This window comes from Oppia nitens, unplaced genomic scaffold (genome assembly GCF_028296485.1).
Source record: "Oppia nitens isolate AA-2021 unplaced genomic scaffold, nextdenovo-longstitch-racon4-pilon3 scaffold3_pilon_pilon_pilon, whole genome shotgun sequence".
In the NCBI taxonomy this organism is placed as follows: domain Eukaryota; kingdom Metazoa; phylum Arthropoda; class Arachnida; order Sarcoptiformes; family Oppiidae; genus Oppia; species Oppia nitens.
Genome location: NW_026533221.1, coordinates 6789531 through 6815978, shown reverse-complemented (window position 1 = coordinate 6815978; position 26448 = coordinate 6789531). Strand labels below are relative to the sequence as shown.

General features: G+C 20.9%; 3 protein-coding genes across 3 annotated transcripts in view; 2 read left to right on the top strand and 1 right to left on the bottom strand.

Moving 5' to 3' along the window:
• The window catches only part of LOC128958815 (ras-specific guanine nucleotide-releasing factor 1-like), a 30890-nt gene extending 17526 nt beyond the window's left edge, over positions 1-13364 (bottom strand). Inside the window, exon 1 of the mRNA XM_054304752.1 lies at positions 12954-13364. Within this exon, the coding sequence (XP_054160727.1) occupies positions 12954-13226 (273 nt within the window). The 5' untranslated portion in view covers positions 13227-13364. The remainder of the gene's footprint in view (positions 1-12953) is intronic.
• A 1700-nt stretch (positions 13365-15064) lies between these two features.
• Positions 15065-20375, top strand: LOC128957584 (tetratricopeptide repeat protein 30A-like). The gene is made up of 4 exons (XM_054303376.1): positions 15065-15075; positions 15605-15663; positions 17200-18509; positions 19800-20375. Exons 1-4 carry the CDS (start codon positions 15065-15067, stop codon positions 20373-20375), a joined length of 1956 nt encoding a protein of 651 aa, XP_054159351.1.
• Positions 20376-21181: 806 nt separating this feature from the next.
• LOC128958034 (fas-binding factor 1-like) lies at positions 21182-26438 on the top strand. Its single transcript, XM_054303850.1, has 3 exons — positions 21182-21925; positions 24843-26055; positions 26114-26438. The coding sequence occupies exons 1-3, from the start codon at positions 21182-21184 to the stop codon at positions 26353-26355; spliced, it is 2199 nt and encodes a 732-aa protein (XP_054159825.1). The 3' UTR covers positions 26356-26438.
• Positions 26439-26448: the final 10 nt, after the last annotated feature.

Sequence of the window (26448 nt, the reverse complement as noted above, 5' to 3'; positions counted from 1 at the left end):
TATATAATAATGTTTGTAACAATTTTCATACTTAAATCAAATTAATTGAAATTATTATTGATTCGGACATATAATCAAATAAATGCCTCAAATGACTAACAAATTATACAATATATTTAAGTATTATATTTTCAACCATTTTAATAATTATGTGTAAAAGTATTTCGCAAATATTTTAATAATGTTATCCAAATTATTAATATAAATACATAATATGTATAGTTTATGAATATAAGTTTTATTATATAACCCTATATTAAGCTTATTAAATGGTTAAAGAAATTATTAGCCATTGTATAGTAATTCACAATTTACTATATTTATATAATATATAATATTATTAATGTTATTAAAATGTTAAATTAATTTGTACTTTATATTAACATTTAAAATATAATTTTTTTCATGAAATTCTGATTAAATTTCATAATAAATTTAAAGTAATAAAAATAGTAGAAAATGTACGCTATTTACTAAAACCTAAATGTTATATATATTTCTATATGTATTAGCAGTAACTGGAAGTTAATGTAAGAGTAATATTGTGTAATGCATTCAATCAAATACTAAACGCTTGAATACAAAATATATTTCAATATTTCAATGAAGAGAATCACAGATATGTATGCGTTTCCATAACAACAAACTCTATGAGCTCTATATATACAGTATATGTTATATAACTATGAGATCAATACCTGCAGACAAATAGAGACATTTGCCGTATATTTCTATGTATTGCTATTACATTGCATTCAGTGAATCAACGCTACAATAATCGCTATTTTAAAGCTTTATCTCAAATACTGTATATATAATTGTATACAACTCTATGTATAAAAGTATTCATCAAATTTTATAATTCAATATTGAAAACATTTTTAAATATTAAATACTATCATATTTATCATGTTTTATGTTGTTTCAAATCATTTATATTATCAATTTAAGTTTAATATTTATATCATATTTATCATAAAACTATTTTTTATTATTATATATTTATAATTCATGTGATAATATGCTTTAGTTATGATGCCGTGATAATAATAATGATAATAATAATATCTTATTAAACAAAAATACTGTACATTATATTAATACTCTATGTTTTTTGTTAATATAATTTTTATGCAGTATTTATCTATTATATTATAAAGGTATAAACAATAATATTATTTACTATTAATTTTTGCATATCACTTGTTAAATCTACTTATCAGTAAATTGTTAAATAAAAATTAATTATCAATATATACAGTTAAACTAAAACGATCAAAATTGTGTTATTAATAAAAATATCATAATTTACAGTACATACAAAACATAACACATAATGTATGTCAATGCATATACTGTAATATTTTTATTAATTATTCTAATTTTTGTAAGGAAATAAAATACAAAGTTTTTTTTAACAATTAATTTAAAAACTAAACTATTTTTTAATTTTATAATAATGTTTTGTTTAAAAAATCGTTACATTTATTTTATATTGAAACATATAAAAAAATTGGGAAATTAAACATATCATCTTACGATTACATTGTTAATAATGTTAAGTTTTCGTCGATATAATAATTATATAAAAACCAGGAATTTCGAAATATTAGTTCTTTACTAATGATATAAAAATATAACAAAATATAAAACAATGTTGAGATTGTTTGGCAAAAATGTATTATTTCAATGCTTTTCAATGTCTTATTGTTAATGACATGAATTGAGACAAAAAGTTTTGAAACAACTGATAATATGATAAGTGATAGTCATTTAAAACCAAACAACAAACTAAATTGTCAATTGAAGAGTAATTCTTTGTATTTTATTTATTAGATATAAAAACTAGAATTTTCTAAAAGCTTGTATTGTTTTTATTTCTTCTAAAATTTGTTATAAAAATGTCTACATTTTATTTAACTAAAATTATCAATAAGATATAAATATTTTAATTATATTAAATTATCAAATCATATAAAACTTAAATTTCACTTTAACAATAATAATAATAATAATAATAATAATTAATTTGGTTAATTAATAGTAATAAAGTATATAAAAGATATGTAACTAAAACATTACCGGTACTACTGTTTACTCTTTCTTTTATTGAAAATTTCAATTCACTTGTATAATAATATTTTATTACATATTATTTTGATTAATTTACAAAATAAAAACTGTTTGATATTATTGAAATTATTTATTTAAAATTATTGAATACATATTTAAAGCACAAACTTGATTCTAATTATTTTTTTTATTTATAAATTAGATTTTATTTTATTAATTTTCAATTCAGATATCATGTTTTAATATGTCGCATAATAAATACATATATATGGTAATCCATATATACGGTTTAATATATCATATAAACTCGCAATTTATAAATTTAGAGGAATATTGAGCCAATTAAAAATGTTTATATCACTAAAATTTAGTGACTAAATATAAATTTATTAATAATTGTAAATTATATTTTGAAACATTATAATTAAAATTATTTGTTTTTATCATTCTTGTATTAAACAAAATGTTATGTTTAATGAAAATTATTATTTAAAAAAATAAAATAAATATAAGGCTAAACAAAAATAAAATTAATTAATTAAGTGTTATATTAATTATTAAATATGTCTCAAATTTGATCAATTCTTATGTAATTAATTTACTAGTGTTAAAACAAAATAAACAAATAAATTGATTGATTAAATTAAAGGATAACTATGTAATGTGTCGACAATATTTATTTTTGTGGTGATATATAGCATATATTTTATGTCAAAAATGATAATACTATTTGTTATGTTTGCTATGCTTTATATTCTGGTTTTGTAAAGACATTGAATGATAAAACATAACTTAAAATAATATGTTTTCGATTTTTGTGAAAATATTCGCAGAATTGCATTAATCGCTGCATAACTTATAAAACAAACATTCAATACATTCATTCAACGCTTTGGTGTGTTATATACTATAGCAGTATATTATCAAACAAGTGAATTGAAAAGACAAATACCATAAATGGTATATAAAAGCAAATGTAAAAATATTTTTACAAAAATTATATAAAAGCTTTTAAATCAATAGAAATAAGCGTAATATATAAAACATTTTTATGTTATACTCAATATACTGTAAATATTAAATTAAAATTCTTACTAAATATCAATATTTTACACAAATTTGTTGAAAAATATAAAATGCGAATAATTTAGTATTTATGTTATAAATCAATTATAAATTTTACAATAATAGAATTAATTTTTAAATAATTAAATAAATATGCATATAAGTTAAATATAAAATAATATTAAGTAAAAATTACTGACAATTTTCGATATAAAATTGTAAAATTTATAATAAACACATTTACATTGTATTAATCAAAGTATATACTGTATAATCATTTATAGTAAATCATACGAAACAAGTTTAATTTGATAAATTAAAACTAAACTATCGACAACTTGTAAACAATTTTTTTTGTATTACAACTAAATTATATATAAATTTTTGTTTATCACTTGTCATTATCATCACATATTTTTATTATATTAATATAATAATCATAATTTAGTAAACGATTGATATATTCATTACAATTGTGTGTTTAATAAGAGAATGGATGAGAAAAAGGAGAGAAAAAAATTCCTCTCTCTCTCTCATTTACTTATTTATTGACTTACATAGTAATGCATTTAAAAATGTTAAAATATGGCATGAATTATGAGATCTAAATATAAATGTAAGAGGTATACCAAAACTAATTAGATTTCCTAATTAAAACTTTATGATACTAACATTTTATACAAACTAATGTTTGTATGTATTTGTATTAGTAATAGTATTGTAAGGACACAAAAAGATATATAAAATGGATAATCTGGAGACTATATATTTTATTCACAATATTTATAAATAACATAATATTTAATCATATTTTTAGCCGTTTGTTTAAAATAAAAATGAGATTAATTTTAGAAATCAGTCATATATTTATCATATTAAATATAATCTTCAGATCTATAGATTGTTTTAGAAAATTAGTTACAAATTTTTGCCGATTAATAACTATTTCATCAAATATTGTGTATCTAAAACAAAGAAAAACTCCAGAATATAACATATATTATTTTACAAACATTTTTGTAGCTATTTTTGAAATTATTTCAAAATAAATAAAAAATTACATTATAGATACACTGAATATCATATGTGTTGACCAAATTAATACTAAAGTTGACTCCATTAGTCTCGAAATTGATTTTACTTAAATTATTTTTAATTTATCAATTATACGGTATAATATTATATGACTTTAATAATTGCTGAATATTACTATTAATAAATGATAAACTAAATTGCATAATAAAACAATTTTCTATCTAACATTTAATACAGTTATACTAATATCTCAATTCACTGGCTTTTATTTGTTTCAATTTGTTTTCATGGATTTGATAAACGTCTTAAGTTTGTAAAAAATACTTACACAATTTATATATAAATATTAAATAAAAATTAAAACATAATATACAATTAACAAAATATAATACAGTAAATATGACATATTATTTGCTAAAATAAGTTTTGAGTAGTAATCAATAAAATGTAAATTGCTGTTGATAGTAGTGTACATGTACATACATGTATTATACAATATATAATAATAATTAAAACAATGTTTTTTCCTGAATATGTGTAAGTATATTAAAAATATACTACATTTAATGTTATAATAATTGACAAAATATTTGAAATAATATGGTTAAGTAAATTACGTGTATTGTATACAAAATACACATTTTGTGTTGGGATATATAATTATAAACACATTTAAAGCATCAAAGTTCATATAAATTATACTGTATTATATTTAATAGTATATAGTATTTTAATATATTAAAAAATAATTTATTATTAATTATTAATTAATAATAATATTATAATTTATAATTTTTTTATTTAATATAATATATATTCTGTTATAAATGTTATATTTTAAATATGAATTTACCTGAGCACTAAACATTTAATGCAAAATATATATTTAATAGTTTAATATTAAAATTTTTAATAATTAAGTTTTGAAGTAATTTAGAAAAGCTAAGAGATTTTGATGCTTTATAATTATATAACTTTACATTATATGATTAAATTAAAATGATGTCAGGCTTTTACTGACTGTTTTTTAGTAATAAAAACTTGCTTTCAGTTCTTCTTTTAAAATCAATATAAGTCTCATGAGGTTTACAAAAATCAATATAAAAAATATAATACTCTAGAATATGAATTTAAATATATATCTATTTCTTTGATTTGAATCCTTATTTTTTCTATTTAAATTGAATGAACAAAAACTGTAATAAATTTAAATCAAATATAAAAAATATAGCACTTTATTATAGAATAAAAAACATTTTTATATAAAATAAAATAATAATTTAGTTTTGAATCTTACTTGAGATTTATTCTCAAAAAAATCTCTTATATTTTATAACGTAAAACTTTACACATTATTTTAGATACATTATTTGATGATAAAAGTAAATGTTAATCATAGTTTTGTAATTTACAAAAAAATAATAATTTTAGTACAAAACAAAAAAAAACGATTTAAAATGAATGTCAAAACATCTGTCAAATTCAATGTAATAAAGTGTTAAATTAGTGACTCTCATAGTGAGAACATGTGTGAAATGACATCAAATGCTACTGAATTACAAGTTTTCAATTACACAATAAAAACTGTTATATAATAATATGTTTCCGGTAAATGAATTTTTAGTGAGATATACATCTCTGGTTTCAGTCTCACCAATAATTACTTAAAGACTAACTTTTCATTATTTTAGATATAATTGATAACGAAGTAAATAATAACTAATTTGTAACAGTTTTTGAAATAAATAACAATATATAGAATATTATTAAAAATATTGTTTAAATATAAAATGTGATAAAACATACTATTGATACAATAAATACAATAGATTGAAACAACAAATTCATTTTTTTAATATAAACATAAGATTTTTTCAAATAAAATATCAATGGTTTTTTATATATTATTTTATACTTATTTAATATTGGTTTGATAAATATTTGATTGCATAAACATTGTATAACTATCTCTATATTTTTTACAAGAGTATCATCAAAACTATTTCAAACAATTGTATTTTTATTATAAAAATATTAAGTAAAATACTGTGAAATGGTTACAAAAATTTATGAAACTTTTCTAATTGACTTAAAAATATTTGAATACTTTGTGTGAATATATAATATATACTTTAATATAAAATGCAAATAAATAGCAATAATTTTCTTATCTATTTAACCTAAGTAAATTTATAAATACAATATTATATCTATTAAGTATTGCATGAACTGTACTATAATATAGTATATTGTAAATGCTTTAAACAATATGTTAATATTAATATTAGTGTTATTATAGTATAATGTAATTTTGTATTATAAAATACAGAATATTGTTTAGTATTGGAATAAACATATTATACGAATACATATACAGTATAATAAAGACAACAAATTGTTTAATAATGTGAAATATTATAAAATTTAACATACAGTCACATAAAACAAATATAAATCATATATTGTAACGTCAATTATAAAGATTAATACACAATACCTATTGTACTAATAATTATACAATAAATTATTAAAGTAACTTAGAAAAATATTTTATAAAAACTATATTTTAATCAAATAATAAATAACAACTAAATTATAATTATGAATAAAAGTTTATCAATTTAATTAATAAATTAAAATGATTTTATAATATTGAATATATTAAAATAGTAATTTTATACATTTAAACTTACATTTTATTAAATTTGAAACAAAAAAAATCAATATTTTTGCACAAAAACATGCATTTTATATGAAATATTTGTAAGAAAACATGTTGTGATCTCTTTTATTTAGAAAATTAATGTTAACACAAATATTAATCATAATAAAACTGATATATAAAACTTATTTTTTTAGTTTTAATTTTATATGAAATAAAACTATTGTTGAATAAGATTATTGATAAGTAATATTTATATGACTTATGATCCATTTATATACTGTATATTGATATTTAATACAAATAAAAGCATAAATCAATAAAAAAAACATTCAATTAATATAGTAGTCTTCGTGAGTCCGTTGAGAATCCATTACTTAAAAGATTAGTAACTCTTCTAAACATGTCTTTAGCTGACCATTAAAACTAAATCTTAATGTTTTGCAGAACCATTGTTACGTATTTTATATATTTATATAATTTATAATATAAATAAAAAATATATATAAGCCTTGTATTGGTTGAAAAGTTTGCATTTAAATAAATAAATGGATTTGAATTAGTGTTCATCTCTTATTGTTTTCATGAGTCCAAACATATTTGATCATCAATTCTCAATTCACATCTTATCTCTCTTTATACACGACATACACATTATATACATTGTATAATACAATACTTTTTCTATTAATTTTCTATCTTTACTAACATTTATTTGTTGTATATTATAATAAAGAAATAGTTAACAAAAAGATATATAGATATAGTGAGTGAGTGAGTGAGTGAGTGAGTGAGTGAGTGAGTGAGTGAGTGAGTGAGTGAGTGAGTGAGTGAGTGAATGAGTGAGTGAGTGAGTGAGTGAATGAGTGAGTGAGTGAGTGCCACTGTGTTTATGGATATTGTAGTAGTAGTTGTTGTTATTGTCAAAACTTGTGTCTATGAGTCCTATTAAATATATGCGCTCTTCAATTATAATTTAATAGCAATGAAAACTACATAAAAGTATTTATAGTTATAGAGCCGAAAGCCTCTCTCGATCCCTGAGCTCAATACAGTTGAAGCATAATATTGATCTAAAAGAGATCTCATATGCATTAGTGGTTTGAATTTACAAATAAATAAACAGTTGATAACACATCCAACACATCAAACACATGAATACATTGATAACATTATGTATACATTATTGCTGTCATTCATTGATATTCACATACAATAAAAGCTATCATTTTGTTTGAATTGTTTCATTAAACTTCATATTGTTTATAATTTAAATAATTTCAAACTATTGTTTATTTAATCAAATTTATTTCAAGAAATCAGATTTTATCATAAAACAAGAAACTCCCAATTATAGCAATATATTATTTTTGATATAAATTTATATATTGAATAAAATTAAACAAAAATTAAGATAAATTTTAAATTATTCAAATAGAGATTATATTTTTTTTGTACTATATTTCTTATTTATTGTCATTTTATTACTATATMTATATATATATATATATATATATATATATATATGTGTGTGTGTGTGTGTGTGTGTGTGTGCCTTATCAGTTTATATTAATATTAAGAGAAATTGCAATTTGAAATTCAAATAACAAAATAAGACATTTTAAACGTAACATTAAGCCTGAGATCTATACTGTATTTGCAATATACCTAACTTTGCCACAAATATTTAGTAATGTCGCGAATTTCAGTGATATAAGTCATCAATATTATTAAAGCAACTTATCTTTTATGTGGTAATACAATAAACTTATATTGATTTTTATATCAAACTGCATGTCAAATGAAAACTCGTTTTGACGTTTTTGTTGTATTATATCATACAATACTATTCTTTTTTAAAAATTAAACAAATAGTTTGATACATACCATAAAATATCATACATATAATAGTTTCATTTTATTGATATTTTTCCAAATAATTTATTGATGTACTGTATACTGTATTAGTCAATTTAATAGGATTAAAAATTGCGTTAAAAACTAAATATTACAATATTTTTTATAAACAATTAAAGAATAATATTAATACAAAAACTTATAAGTATTATAAATAGTTTTAAATTCTAATATCAATTAAAAAATTCCAGATTTACTATAAAAATATATACAATAGATCTATACTTTCATTGAATAAAAAAAGAAAATAAAGCATAAAATGTTAATTATTAATAATAATGTTTTCAATATGCGTGTAGTGATTGTTTAATTTGGTATAATTAATCACTGTCTATGTTTATTTTATTATTTAATAAAATCTTTGATTAAACACAAATTTTTAAATATTTTAAAAATAATTTCCGTATTTGATATTGACATTGATAATTATATAATTTATAGAAATGTTGTTTATAAAATGAAATATAAACGAATTTGATTTCAGATCTTCAAATGCATTTTAATTTAAATAATAATTGCATTAATAATTTTAATATAAAAGATATTTTGATAAATTTATGAAATAAATTAATTGCAAATATGTTATAATAAGTATTTTTATTAATTACTTAAAAACTGTCCAAAAATTATATTTTATTCAATATTATTCAAGTAATAAATAGCTCAGTAATATATTCAATTGTAAATATGGTTTTATACAACAAAATTTACAATATTTAATTTATCTTAAATAGTATTATTGTTTATATAAATTAATACTAAAAATTTATTTAAAAGGAAGACTCTTCAAAATATTGTGATTTTAAAGTATTAACTTAAGGCAAACAATAAATGAGTTTATTATTAAATATAATAATATAATTTATAAATAATTGCAATTTATTTGCTTTTTAAGTGACTTTAATATTAAAAATCATTAATAACACAAAATTCAAGCAATTATCACATAATTCAACACAATTTACCTTTAAGTTAGTAATTAAATGAGATTTCGTTTTTTTCAAGTGTCTTTAAATATAATGATTGAAAAATAAATTATTATATATATACTACTATTTAAATAAATTTGAAATAAATAAACATAATAAAAATTTATATTCAAATTATATTTTAAAAATTTCATAATAAAAATTAATAAATAAAAGCTGCCTGGTTAAAAGTTATAATTATTAGACTTTTTATATATTTTTATGCACTTAATAGTGTGAAAACCATATTTTCTTAATTTACAAAATGCAAAGTTTTGAAACCAATAATATTTATTTGATTTGTTTTTTATATTTTTAATAAAATAGTCTATTATTTGAATACATGCAATATATTTTATAATATAATTGCATAGATTCATGCAAATGCAATTTGTTTTAAAACAGTCGCTTAAAGGTACATATGATAAACACAATTTATATACCTATAGAATGAAATTTTTGATTATAAAACATTATATTTACATAAAAATATTTGATTAAATATAAAAATATACTTTTTATAAATCGGTAAACAGTATACTGTATATTTTAAAATTTTTGTATTAGTGTGTTTTATAATACAATTTTATTAACTAATAAAATTATAACAATACATAATAAAACTAAAACTAAAACTAAAACTAAAAATTAAAATATAAATAAATAATATTGTAATTGTTAGACTCCAAATTATCTGATTTACGGTTATCAATATTAATCTTTGAATTAGATATCTACTGAAAACATATTAATTATGTTAAATTTTTGCAAAATATAGTTTAATTTTACAAAAACACATAAGAATATATTTTTCATAAATAACTGTTCTTTATATATAAATCAATAGTTTGTAATGGCTTTTATAAACAATTAAAGTATATACTTCATTGATTTATAAAAATTATTAAATCATTAATAAATACTGTATTAAAATGTTTAAAAAGACAGTTTTAAGGTTAAACATTGTCATTGAGTTTGTTAGTAAAATTATATTCAAAACATATACTTAATGATCACCGATCTAGCATTACTTATGATGTAATTTTAAATTTTTCTTTATTTTTAAACACTAAATGTCTTTAAATTAATTTAAAAATTATTTAATATAATATAATAATTTGTCTTCAATAGGAATAACTTTGAAAATTATATATTTCTAATATTTAGTTTATTTTATTATATATTTTATTTCATATTATAATTATCAATATATGAGACACATATTTTGAACAATCTTTATAAATAATAATTATATTGTTATTGGAATCAAATGATAGTAAAGTTGCTGAAAGTTGACCAAAAATAATCAAAATCAATGCCATCAGTAATATTAGTTATTTCCCCAAACAGTGTACAGTATTAGTGTTTGTGTTATGTTAAGTGATATTTGTGACAAAATTGTATTTATTTTATAACATTTTCTGTTTGCAAACTAATAATACTTAAACTAACAAATATTTTTTACCCCAATTCAACAATAATTTATTAACTTATAGTTCAATAAAACGTAATATTATATTGATTGTCGTCCAATAATAGTTTGATTTAATTATTAGTAAACTTAAATAATGTATTTTATGTCTAAAGTAAGTTTAGTATATATATACAATATACATTAATATATCTTTATTTAAAAGATTATTATTTTTATTTAATTTTAAACAGTTTTAATATAAAAATAATATTAAATTTATTTTGAAGTCAACAGTCAAAAAATAATATAATATTATTAATATTATCAAAAGCTTAATACTATCAACTAAGCTATAAAATAATAATATAAAGTAAGGTATAGCAAAATCTCAAATGTAATAACATTTACAATTTAGTGTATTATCCTTGAATTATAGTATTTAACAACTTTTAAATAAGATTTTTTTGCATTTAAACAAATTATTGTTATTGTGTTTTGATTATAATACATTTGGTTTGTCTTATTTAATGGTTAATTACAATTATATTTTTGTATATTGCTTAATTAACAAGCTTAAATACTAAATCTTATTAACAAATATTTTCATTGAATTTTCATATAAATTAATTTTCTGCAAACAAAAATAAAAACAATATATTTACATATATATATATATACACACATACACACACACATACATAAATACATACACACGATTTTGTAATTTTAATTATTTAGTAATCATAATTTTTATTAAAATGTTGCATAAATAATATAAATACAAATAAAGTGATTGTCATAAAAATATTGTCTTTATAACACATAACAATTATAAATGAATAATGAGAATAATTATTTTATATGTTTATATCGATTAATTTATATTAAAGTTTTATAATTTAGTAAATTGTTTATATGAAAGTTTAAAATTATTATTCTTTATTTTCAACTATTTTTTAAAAATTAGTTGCAATTAGTAATATATTTTTAAAAATTAATGTTTATTATTTAAATGAAATGCTTTTGTAATTGTAATTTTGTGATTTATTGTATATATTGTATCATATATAGGATGCTATCAATAAGATTTGTATTTGTTTAAACCACTATCAATACTAATTTAAATTTTGATATACAATTCATATACAAAAACAAAATGGCTATTTTTAAATGCCCTATATCATTTGCATTAATTCATTGCTATTATTTTATAGCAAATAGTAAATTACTATTATTATTATATTGTATGACTAGACTGAATGTTTTAAAAATGATTACACAAAAATAAATACTATGAAACCATTTAAAACAAAAAATAATATAATAATATTTCTATTTTATATAGAATTGTTTAAACAGAAATATGACTATTTTATCAAATAAATAATTTTTAGAATATTTTAATATATTAATTGTATTTGTATTTATCATATTTTATAATTTATTATTAAAATATCGTTATTTAGGTATAAATATGTTTTTTATTTGTGAAATTCAAACTAATATATGAAATATATTTGATTATACAAATAGAGTACATTATTATGTAAATACAAGCAAAATATTGAATATATCATATAGTTATTGGCACTTCTCATAAGATTACTCAGTAAATACTCACATAAACTCATTTCAACTATAGTTATAAATCATATAAAACACTTTGAAGTCTATTCTATATAATAAATATATTTTAAAAGAAATAAATAAATGTTACTATAAAATAATACTAACAATCATAATATTTAATCAAATGTTATTTTAATGGATAGATGTATGGGATGGTTATGTATGTGAATGTATGACATACTTGACATACCTGTACTTGTGTTTGTTGTGAGTTTTTCCCAGTGGACGGTTGTATGACTTTATCGCAATACGATCCCTCCAAGAATATTAGTCCGGAAGGTCGGGTCGAGGAATCGTTTTCATAATAGAAGAGTATGTTCTGGAAGAGTACAAACCATCTTAATTGCCATTTGCTGTTATCTGATGTCCTTTTGAATAGATATCCTCGAAGACCATTATCGTGATGTGCTTTCTCTGAGAGGGCCAACAGTTGCAGATCATTCATACGTAAACTTCTCTGCATTTTTTCTTTTTAGTTGATTTGCTATCACTTTTTGATATCTTATGGTATGACTTATTTGATTAGAGAAATGGTTTTCAAATCTAACATTTATTGGATATCTTTGCTAAAGTCAACCATTAACTGTTCCCTCAGTTACACTCACTTCGAGCATAGCTTCAAATGATACCATCATTTCATTAATAAATACGTGAATTGTCTGCCTTAACAATTCAGGCATATATTGAAACCTCTATATTATAGATAAAATAGATTATTAATGTTAGATTGATTTATAGATACATATTGTTATCGACACTCACATTGTCACTAATCATTAAAGTCATCATTGCTTTTAATCATTTTTTCATTTTCACAAATATTTTTTCGCATAATTAATATATTAATACAGTATTAAAAATAAAAGTTTTAAACTGTTTTAAATTTTAATTGCTTTATTATTTTTTATTAAAACAATATTATATGTAAGTATTAACATTTTAATTGATTATAATTTACATTTGCATGAAATTTGTTTATAGGTTTAAAAGAATTAATATTAATTGCTTAACGAAAACATTGTAATTTCATTAATAGATATTTATGTAATTTATTAAATTGATTATCAAAATTTTAAAATCAATACTAATAATTAAGTTATTAAGTCATTTTCAGACACTTTTATCACATACTTGAAGTTCAATTGTTACAACTACTGGTTGGTGTAGCACTTGTTTGTGGGTCTCTTATAGGCTTCATATCCCTAAACTATATGAGAAATACAGTCAAACAATCAATCGAAAGGTGCATTGAGTGCACAGTCGCTCAGCACTGGCTCTTAAATACACTGATCCCCACTCTCTTACAATGTGTTTGTATGTCAAGTGTTCAATTGAATCATCCAAATCATAGTTTACCCGAAACCAAACCGCATCTATAAATTATAGACTATAATAGATATACTTTTCAACCAAATATTTGTGGTTATAATATATATTATTTAAATAATAAAAAATACTAAAATTAATGCAATCTTTTCTTTATTATAACTTTATTTTCTTAATTATAAATTCTTTCGTTCATTTGCTTAAGTATTTTATTTAATTGTTTAACTATTTTATTTAATGGTAAAAAATACATTTATACACATTACAAATATAACTAAAAGAATATTAATTATAAATTAAGTTTTTATTTTTATTTTAATTAATATTTCTAATTTTTATGAAATATATTATCAGTTTATATTTGTATCAATATATATATATATATATATATTATGTTCGTATAATTTTTAATTTTACTTAAGATCGTAAATCATATTTAAAAAATCAGAATAATTATTGAATAAATGAAAAAAATGTTTAGTAATTTGAAAGACATTTCTATAGGTATTTTATAGTTGAATAAAACCAAACCGAAAACAGTTGACAACTCTATTACAGTTCAGATACATCTATTAGTTGCACTTCTTCTCTCTTTATTGATTTCATATATGTTTTGCTTATACATTGTTAAGCATTATATCATATTTATATATAACATGTTTTTGCTTTCTATTTAATTATTAAAAAATTAATTTATATGATTAATGATATCATTAAATAAGCAAATGTTTTTTTAATTTTCCGCTAATATTTTTAACAAATTTGATTAAAATTTTGATTATTCTTAATATAATGCATAATGTTATTTTAATTTATTATTTATTTGATAATAATAATAATAATAATAATAATAATAATAATAATAATAATAATAATAATAATAATAATTAATAAAAATTATTGTTATTATATAAAAAATTGTTAAAATTTTAGATGATAACAATACATAATTATTATTTTTATATTTTAAATAATATGTTTTCAATGTAAATAATAACATATTTAATTTAATTAAATTAAAAACTTAAATATACATTTTGAATACAGTATATAAAAATTGTGTATTTTCAGTATTTAAATTAATAAAAATTAAATTGCTTTGCCTGTAACAATTACATTATCCTAATTTATTTTCCTAATTTAAAAGCATCATTACAAGTTTGTAATAATTTTTTATAGACAATAATACAAGAAAAATATAGATAATACAAAAATACAAAACTAATTTATAATTGTGTGTAATTACAGTAATGTAATTAAATCTGAAAAAATTAACACTAAGAATATTATCCATAACACAAATATATAATACAATTGCATTCAAATATAAAAAATAAGAATTATATGCAAAAAAAACTCACTAATACTATAGCAACCAATTTAGTGTATATAACAAAATATCAATACAAAAGTGGTTTTATTGTAAAATATTGTTTATATTCATTTAAAATGTTTAAATAGTGATAAAGGAATTAATATTATCATATCTTAAATAGTTATGGATTCACGAATCAGTAGTGCCAGAATTAAGCATGGTCAATTTACTAACACAATATATACCTGGATAAAAGATGGTCTGTATTATTGATTTATATTCTATACTATTTATATTATGAAAATCGTTTTAATTTTATATGGATTTTATGTGTATATACTATATACTTTATACATAAACTTTTATAAAAATTTTTTTAAAAAAAAATTAGATTTATTTATTTCAATATATTTTGTAGTATTGAAAAGATTACAAAACAAATGCAATGTTTAATGCGAAATCTAAAATAATATTATACTAGTCTTAAAATAAAATAATTGATAATATGATTTCTATATTATATAAGTTAATGAGGTTTCAAATTACTAGAACAATAAAAAAGGACAGTTAGTTCTCAAGTGTTATGACTCTACAAAAGGTTTTAAGTACAGTATAATTATTAATACTACAAATTATTACTTTAATAATTATATCCCACTTTAATATTGTTTTTTAAATATTTATTTCTTTTTATTACTATTATTATTATTATTATTAAATCTTAAAATAACATTAGACTACAAAAAACTATCAATACTATATATCTTGTGTTGTTTACTTAAATTCAGTATTAAAGTATTAAGACATGCTTTTAAATTTAAARACATATAGAAATAATAAATGAAAATGTTGTATTTATTTAGATTAAAATAGATTTTTGTAAAATATACACAAAATTAATAATAAGCATTTCTGTAAAATATTTTTAATAAGTCAAGCTAATAATTTTTATTTATAATGTTAAATTTATTTTTACAAGTTAAAAGTAAATATAATTATAACTAAAATGTATAATAATAAAATGTTTATGTAATTGTAATATAAGATATTAACTAAATGACAACAATTTATAGTAATGCAGTATTATAATGACATGGATTTACTGTAAGTCTATGATAATTAAAATTTATTTATTGTATAGATAGAAATAGTATTTCTAATTTTTCTAGTATTTTATCAATTTTATATACATATATACATAGAGATGTAATTTATTATTATACAAATAAATATTTTATAAAACCATTGAAAATAATATTGGTTAATGTAAATGCAATGTAATGGCAAATGTAAAATTTGTAATTATTTCATGTTTTTTATTAACGATTATGTTTATAATAGAATTCTAATTAGAATTTATATGTAAATTATGAGAAATAATTTTTATGTAATTTCTATGAAACATCAAAAATGCATCATTTTTAGTCTATTTATAATAAGAAAATATTATCACAATTTTATACAAATATAAAATTAATTTATTATATTTTTACTAAATTGTTGATTTATGCAACTTTTATATTTGTATTATTATATTTGCATGATTTTTATTAAAATTAATACTTTGTATTTTGTTAAAACTTTAATTTATATTTGAACAATAATATATATTTTATATTATACTTGTGTTAAACTTTTAATACTGTATTTAATACACATATGTTATATGTTATGATTAATGCATTTAAATCTAATAATATTAAATTAATTAAAAACTATATTTGTTGAATGCATCAGTTTTTGTGTTTTGCAAGTTTTAACGGAAATAAAATTGAGTTTAAATTTGAATTTACAGGAAATTATAAAGAAGTCATTGGTTTTCTGAGCGAACAAATTGCTGCAAATCCTAATTCAAGGGCCGGTCTATCACTACTGGCCTATTGTTACTATTATTTACGTGATTTTGTTAGTGCCGCCAATTGTTACGAACAATTAGTTCAGTATTATCCCGATGTTGAACAATACCATATAAATTATACGCAATCCCTATATCAGGCCTCTCTATATGAGGAGGCAATGAAAGCGTCGTTTAAAATTGAAGAGAAGTTTGGGTCAAATAGTCAAACAATTAAATTACAGACAGCTATCAAATATTGTGAGGACGATGTGTCTGCTGCTAAAAGTCTTGTGGATCAGATTAGTAATGATGATCCGGACAAAGAGGTCAACATGGCTTGTATTTTGTATAAACAGGACAAATATGATGAGTCTATTACTAAGTTTAACACATGTTTGCAACTCAATGGCTTTCAACCCGATATATGCTATAATATAGCTCTATGTCATTATAGACTTAAACAATACCCAAACGCATTGAAACACATCGCGGATATTATTGAAAAGGGTATTAGAGAGCACCCGGAGCTTAGCGTTGGAATGACAACTGAAGGCATTGAAATGAGAAGTGTTGGAAATACATTAACACTTCATGAGACGGCATTAGTGGAAGCATTTAATTTGAAAGCCGCCATCGAGTATCAACTAAAGAACTACGAGTCAGCACTGGAAGCGTTGACTGATATGCCTCCCCGTTCTGAGGAAGAGTTAGATGCCGTCACTCTTCATAATCAGGCGCTCATGTCTATGGAAACGGATCCAACTGAAGGTTTTGAAAAACTACAGTTCCTAATTCAACAAAATCCATTTCCTCCTGAAACGTTTGCCAACCTATTGCTACTCTATTGTAAGTACGAATACTATGATTTGGCCGCCGATGTCATGGCTGAGAACATACACTTCACATATAAGTATTTGAGTCAATATTTATATGAATTTCTGGACGCCGTTATCACACAACAAACATCACCGGAGGACGCGTACAGAAAGTTTGATGAGATGTCATCAAAACATACAGATTCACTGCGCAAACTAATCAAACAAATACAAGAAGCAAAACAATCACAAAATGAAGAGGCAGTTAAAAAGCTAACCAATAACTACAACAACACACTTGAACTCTATCTACCGGTGCTTATGGCACAGGCAAAGATTTATTGGGATATAGAGTACTACACGCAAGTGGAAAAGGTCTTCAGAAAGTCTGTTGAGTTTTGCAATGACTTTGATGTCTGGAAACTCAATGTAGCGCACGTCCTATTCATGCAGGTCTTACATACCTTTCCTCTCATAATTCAATCAATTATATTTCATTATTTAAAACAACTGTATTTATACTTTAGTAAATCATTATAAGTTATTACAGATCTCAACATTTAAATATAATTAAATTCAATTTCTAGAATGAAAAATAAATAAATAATTATAAATTAGTTTAAGCTTTTTTGCTAACTCAACATTATATAGTAGATATTGTATAATGTATAGTATATACTTTTTATATAATGTATACTAATTTGATAAATTTCAATTAATTAATATAAGTCAAATCTATATAAAATATTTAACATAAAATAATCAATATAGCAATATGCCTATTTTATTCTAAAATTAATATAATTGTAAAACTTAGGTCTAACTAAAGATACTAAAAATAATTTTATATATTATATAAGTAATTTGTTAGAATATGTTTAAACATTTGACACAATTTTATATAAAATTGTGACAAAAATACTTATCATTTTTTTGGCTATATATTTTCAAACTACTAGTACTAAACAAATTGAATTTTTTGTATATTTATAAAACAGTTGTTGTAAAATAATTTTTTTATATATTGTAATTCCGGTACACAAGAGTAAAGAGATGCTTAACTTTAAAGTATATAATATTAAAATTCTTTAAAATTTTGTACAAATGTACAAATATTTAAAATATACAAAATCTTATATAAAATTATATACGTTTTCAGCGTTTTTCAATTGTGTGTATTGAATAAAAAATACAATTAAAGTTGTAATATTTTGATATAGTGTAAATTTATAATGCCATTGATATTTTTTAGTAATAGTAATTTAAATTGAGTTATATATTTTATAATTTGCATTTGCAACCAATAATTTATATATTACAAAGAAATTGTAAATTATTATGGGAAAAAATTCAAGTATAATATTTTAAAATTTAAATAAAATAATTAAATTTATTATTTATTATTACAAAATATCAAGATATTGATCTAAAATGTATTTTATAAACTGTATAACAACTCACTATTTAAGAAGTGTTCTTAAAAATATAACAAATATAACAAATGTTTACAATTTTATTATAATTTATAGTTTTTGAGATCAAAAACATCTTTGACTCTGAATCCCTGTGCTATAATRTACATAATAAACAATATAAGATTCGTTAGTACAAAAAGTTGCTTTAACTCTAATATCAATAGTTTGAAAGTTACAAACAAAATACTTTATTAATAATTTTTAAATAATTTTTTTRAWATATATAAATTTAATAAGAATTTAATAAATTTATTTTTGATTTAATTAGGAAAATAAGTTCAAAGAGGCGACAGGTTTTTATGAGCCATTAGTGAAAAAAAGTTACGACAATATATTGAATGTGAGTGCAATAGTTTTGGCCAATTTGTGTGTGTCTTACATAATGACTGGACTTAATGAAGACGCAGAAGAATTGATGCGAAAGATAGAGAAAGAAGAGGAACAGTTGGCGTATTCAGAGCCAAACAAAAAGATATTTCACTTATGTATTGTCAATCTAGTGATCGGAACCCTGTATTGTGCGAAAGGCAACTACGAGTTTGGTATTTCCCGAGTCATTAAAAGTCTGGAGCCGTACAGCAAAAAACTGGGTACCGATACCTGGTTTTACGCTAAACGCTGTTTCCTATCGCTATTGGAAAACCTATCGAAACAAGTTATCTGTGTTCGCGACTCTATAATCCAGGAATGCCTACAATTTCTGACCCATTGTGAAGAACATGGAAACAATATTAAGACTATAGTCGAGGCACCGCTTGAATTGGAAACATTAAATCCCGCAAAAAATTGTGTCACTTATGAGGCAAGACTTCTTAAGGCACTACTTATTAATATTACTTCTTAAATATTATTTTTAAATAAATGTCAATTCAATATTAAAAATCAAGTTTTATATTAATATTTTTTATTCAATTATTTTGTATAATACTTAATCCTTTAAATACTTAATATAATGTGTATGTGTTTTGTAAATCTTTTTAAATTTATTTTAATTAAACTTTAGAGATTTACCTGGATAACAAATAATATAGAATAAATTAGTATCCATAGTAACATAAATTTGATAATACATAAGGTATTAACAACAAAAAGTTTATATTGTATTGTAGTTTAACATTAATATATTGATACAATGTCTGTACTATAGTCTATACTACAATATATGATATTGTAACGCAAAATTGAGTATTATTGCAATTAAATTGTAAATGTAAAATCAACTAAATTATAATAACCATGAGCATTTTAATATATAACAATTTATCCATGTACTTATATAATGTGTATGAAATACAAATGCTAAATAATTGAAAGTATGGCACACATTGAATAAATCATATATATATTTAAATAACGCTAAGGTGTGTATAATATTATTAATGTCGATGTGATCAGTGTTTTAATTATGAAGTTATATTACATTATAATTTGTATGCAATTTGGCATAAATTATATATATTATACTAATGACAAAATAAACTGATTAACTTATAAATCATGTATGTTATGTTAATATTTWWWAAAAAATAAATTAATGATATATTTTTGACTATTATTCTAATATATATTAAAAGCAAACTAAAAAGTAAATTAAATAATAATAATATTTCTGCCATTCAGTGCTTTTGTCTTTTAACACAATTGTTTAAAATGTCTCGTCTGGGATCAGGTGGTCGTTCATTCCTCGATGAGTTATTATCAGATGATGTCACTGATAAGCCAATAAATACATCGACGAAAAGAAAATCCGTCAGATTTTCGGACAACGATGAAAACTCTTCTGATTTTTTTACCACAAATACAACATCAGTGACACCGAATCGGTCGACAATATCGTCATCAAAAGATGGTCAGAAAAACATCGATCCATTGGAGTGGCCGACAAATGATGGGTCAAATGCATCAAAATCATCTACAAGACAGAAGACGAGCAAATCTGATTGGTTGGGATTAGACAGCGATGAAGAAATGAGTCGAGGCTTTGTACAATCAGCTCAACCATCCGTAACGAGATCTGTCAGTAATGATTGGCTTAACACTGGACTCAACTCTAGAAAGAATAGACCATCAAATGAACCATTAAAGCCATCAACTGATCTTAACAATGAAAAAAGTGACGACAATTCATGGCTTTCAATACGAAAGAAAGCCGAAGAATCCAAAATTAAATCCGACGAACAAATAGATGAACAAAAAGAAACTAAAGATCAAAGAAATGACAACAAAAATCAGTCAAATGATATATCTATTAACAAAACAGTGATCGACTCCACGACTCCAGTGATTAGCAATACGACTGTCCATTCAGTTGCAAATATTCAATATTCAGATCCAGTGCTCCTCTCATCCAATACTGTGGACAATACGTCGTCAGTAATGCTTTTACAAACTCAAGTAAGTATATAAACAATTTAAACAAATACTTGTTTACAATTACTATATGTTTTCGTATATTTTATCGAAAATTTAATTATTATTTGTGTTAAAATTCTGGTCATAATCTTTACAACTTTTTTTTTATTACATTACGAGTTATTTTAAAATAAGAAACTATCAATTTTAAAAGTATAACTCACTATTTTAAACGTCAATTAAAAATTTATTACAATTTATTTTAAGATCATTAAAAACAATTTAAATTTTTATATTAAATTCATTGTCAATATATACTATATATTATATAGAATCAGTAAACCTATTGTATTGTATATATTTTTATAAAATTAATATATTCAATTTTTTACTTAAATATTTTTATCAATACGTTATAAAAATGGCATATAAACTGCATTTATTAAAGTTGTTTATATAATAAATTAAAATATATAGGTTGATGCTAAATATAAATGTTAGTTATTTTTAAAATTAGATTGAATTTTATTTTTATCTTTACTATGAAATATAATCTAAACTATGAAAATTAATATCCATTGAAATTAAGCAATTTCCTTATATAATAAAATATTTATAAAAAACACAATTTCTCTGTATTATTATTATAATAATTATTTTTATACACAATAATTTAGATATAACTAGTGTTAAGAGTTGTTAGAATTTAATGTTAAATTAGTGAAAGCTTAATAAAACTTGAATTCCAAAAATTTATAAAACATGTAACTAATAATAATGTCTTAATTTATAATTTTGATAATAATTAGTGTTTTTAACATTTTAAGCCATAGTAAATAAAAATGAGTTATAGTTCTAATCTTTAGTAAATTTTTTATCTATAAAAATTATATAAAAACTTAAATTTTTATTAAATCTTCAAAAATACTGAAATTTTCATCACTAGATATAATCCATATTTATATTTAATATTACATAATATTGTACTGTAGTTGATATAATATATTTATTACCAAATAAATTACACATAAAACACAACATTTTATTAATTAATATTACAAACATAGGTAAAAATGTTGGAATTGGAAAAAACATATTTACAGCAAACTCTGCAACAAATCAAATCAAATCACAGCCAAGAAATCATTATAATGACTGAATTGCATGAGTGAGTCCTATATATATATATATATATTATATTTGTTCATATATTATATATATATATATATATGTATTTATAATATCACTTATAAGTATATATTGCATATGTTTGCATCATATTATTATTATATATTATATCTATTATTAGATTAATATTAATATTTATATTTTATTTATCTCATTTATCATCACTTTTCATATTATGTTTGATATATTATTATTATTATCTTATATCGAGTCTAACCAGAATTATTGTACAGCATATGATAAACTTAATTAATATTTATAAATTTTATAAATTTTATGGCAACTTAAATCTTGAAAAAATATATATAATATACCAAAAACAGTATTAACACAAAATAATATGAATGCAATTTTAGTGGAGTAAAAGTCATTAAAGTCAACAAAGTATTTGTAAGTGTTTTAATATCCTTCAGCTTTAAATATATAGGCTTTGAAAACATTAATGAGAAAGTCTAACAATGAATAAAAAAGTAATTGGATTAACTTATTTATTTATTCATTAAAATAACAAAACTCATGTTAAAACTTATATTTAGTAATGAAAAATGCAAACAACTTATATAAATACAAATGAATACACCGATGTATTACGTTATTTGATAAATAAGAGAAATAATTTTTCATTAAAATATAACATTTATTTATTAACACTTTTTAGTAGTAAAAATGATACAATTGTATGTGAAATTTGTTTAAAATATGTTAATTTTGTTTGACTAACAATTCAAGCAAATTTAAACAAAAATAAAATAATACTAATTATTAATATTATTGCATATTTCAAAAAATGTAGACAACAAATAAAAATGACTACAGATATGTATAAACGACATGAAGAAATGTAAGTCATTTATTATTAAATATTTTTTTTAAATCTATATTATCAAATATAATTTATATAAAACAATACATACAACATAAAGTTTATAAAATAAATACAATTTTAATTATAAAATTTTAGTTAAAAATTGAAATATTTAATATATTCTTTAAAATGAAATTTTATAATTAATTTATGGTTCATTTAAAATAAATACTTTTTAAATAAATTTATTTTTTAAATTAGATGAGAGGTTGGCATATATTATAAATATCATATTATACTACTTAACTGTATTATTACTATAATATTTATCATTTAGTCAGCTTTAAAAAATAAAATATATGTTTGAATCGTTAATTACTAATATATTAATAGTACTGTATATTAATATACACATGTATATATATATATATATATATATATATATATATATATATATATATATATATATATATATAAACTTTATATATATATATATATATTAATTTTAAGCATTTTTTAGTAGACTTAATCTTATAATAATTCCCATTAGACTCTTTAATAATATTAATTAATGTTTACATCTATTGACATTAAAAATGTATAAATATTGTATAAATTATAATATATGCCATAGTATTATATCACTAGAATTGTAACGAACAGTGATTATAGAATTTAAGACATTATAAGTTTATTATGAGTTTTAGTATTAAATGTAAAAACAGAATATCATTTTATTAAGATGTTTGCATACATGCGTGCAATTTGTTACTAATTTATTAATAATTGTAATAAATATACAGTATATTATAAATAAAATAGCAATTATAAAACACAATAGTTTTATACAAACTAAAGTTAAATATTTATATTCAAACAAATTTTTTATTTTCCATTTATTAATATTATTTATAACATACTGTCGCTTAAGTTATTATTAATTTTTATTATTATTAATAATGCAAATTAAGGATTCAAGAAGAAAGAGATCGAAGAATTAATGATTTGAGAACACAATTAAGTCAATGTGAAAAAGATATGACAGATATTAAGCAAAGAAATAATGAAAGAGTGGATTATCTCGAGAATGAATGGCAAAGAGAGGTCCAGAGGTTAAAGGAAATACATTCGAGTAGTATTCAGAAGATTAATGAAGAGCACGAACACGACTTGACTAGGATTAGGAAAATCAAAGAACAAGAGATTGAATCCGTGAACGCACTCCAGAATCACGGATTGTCTTTACAGTCACTTCTGTCCAAATGGGAGAAGAGTGCCCAACAAATTGAAGATTTACACAAAGATGTTATCGCAAAACAGGAAGAAATACTTAAACACAAATTAATAGACATCGACCTCAAGAATAAACGTATGGATGAAGTTGAAGTCAACTGGCATTCACTGATCAATGAACTTCAATTGGAAAGAAGTCGCTGTAGTGATGAACAAAAACGATTGCAGGAACTGATTGAACAACAAAAACATTTAATACAAAATGAACAGAAGAGACTGATTGACGAAAGATTAGATTTAGAAACCAATAGAAAACAGTTAAACGAAGACAGACTTACATTTGATGTCGAATATAATAAATTTAAGGATAATATGACTAAAGAAAGCCAACTCTTAGCTGAAGACCGAATCAAAGTTAAAGACGAGTTAATTAACTTAGAGATCAAACGAAATGAATTAAATCTCAAAGAATTAGAATCTCAACAGAATTTTAATAAAGAAAAAAATGAAATAAAATTGTTATTTAAAGAAATTGAAGACAAAAGAAATGATTTACATAAACAACAGACTGAAGTACAATACCATCGAATGACAATCCAAAGTGAACAACACTCGTTGGAACAAAAGAAACTCATGTTTGATATGGAAAGAAATAAAATGCAAGACTTAGCTCAAGAAATTGCCAAAAGAGCCGATGAGTTGGAAAATTTGGGACAAATTGCTTTGCAAGAGAAACGTGAGGGACATATGGCTATGGATGAGGCGGAAAGGTTTAGACAAGAATTGGACTCAAAACTTAAATTCATTGAAACAAGTTTTGCCAAATTAAAGACCGATGAGGAAAAAGTCTATCAAATGAAAGTCAAAGTCGAACAAGAATTAGAGTATATTAAAGAAGTTAAAGACAACATTGTTTGCAGTTTATGCTCTTCGGGTTTAAATAGAGGTTTGATTAAACATTTCTTTAAAAAAACAAAAATCTGAATCAATTTATTAAATTTCAGTAAAACTAAACAAAGGAATTAATAAATCATCACAAGATTTGCCAATTTTTTCGTCATTTTATGGACTCAATAATCAATGGCCCACTTTTCAAGACGACAGATCTCTACTGATTTGGCAGATCACTGGACAACAGGACGCGGCTCTTCTTGAACAAGAAACGGCTTTCATTAACGGCATTCGGACACAATCTCAGGTCACTTCGGGACTGCCTTTTCAACAAAATGATTATTTCATTAATTGAAACCTATTATACAAACTTCAGTTTACAATATTTATAGATTTATTATACATATATTTGATAACTTTTGCACAAAATAATACTCAAACCAAACAA

Excerpts from the sequence above, each read along its gene's own strand:
- LOC128957584 (XM_054303376.1), top strand. Across the intron at positions 15,664-17,199 it reads ATATACCTGGATAAAAGATG|GAAATTATAAAGAAGTCATT; the intron begins GTCTGTATTATT and ends TTGAATTTACAG. Across the intron at positions 18,510-19,799 it reads CGCACGTCCTATTCATGCAG|GAAAATAAGTTCAAAGAGGC; the intron begins GTCTTACATACC and ends TGATTTAATTAG.
- LOC128958034 (XM_054303850.1), top strand. The coding sequence starts at position 21,182 with ATGTCTCGTCTGGGATCAGGTGGTCGTTCATTCCTCGATGAGTTATTA. Across the intron at positions 21,926-24,842 it reads TAATGCTTTTACAAACTCAA|TTAAGGATTCAAGAAGAAAG; the intron begins GTAAGTATATAA and ends TAATAATGCAAA. Across the intron at positions 26,056-26,113 it reads CTCTTCGGGTTTAAATAGAG|TAAAACTAAACAAAGGAATT; the intron begins GTTTGATTAAAC and ends ATTAAATTTCAG.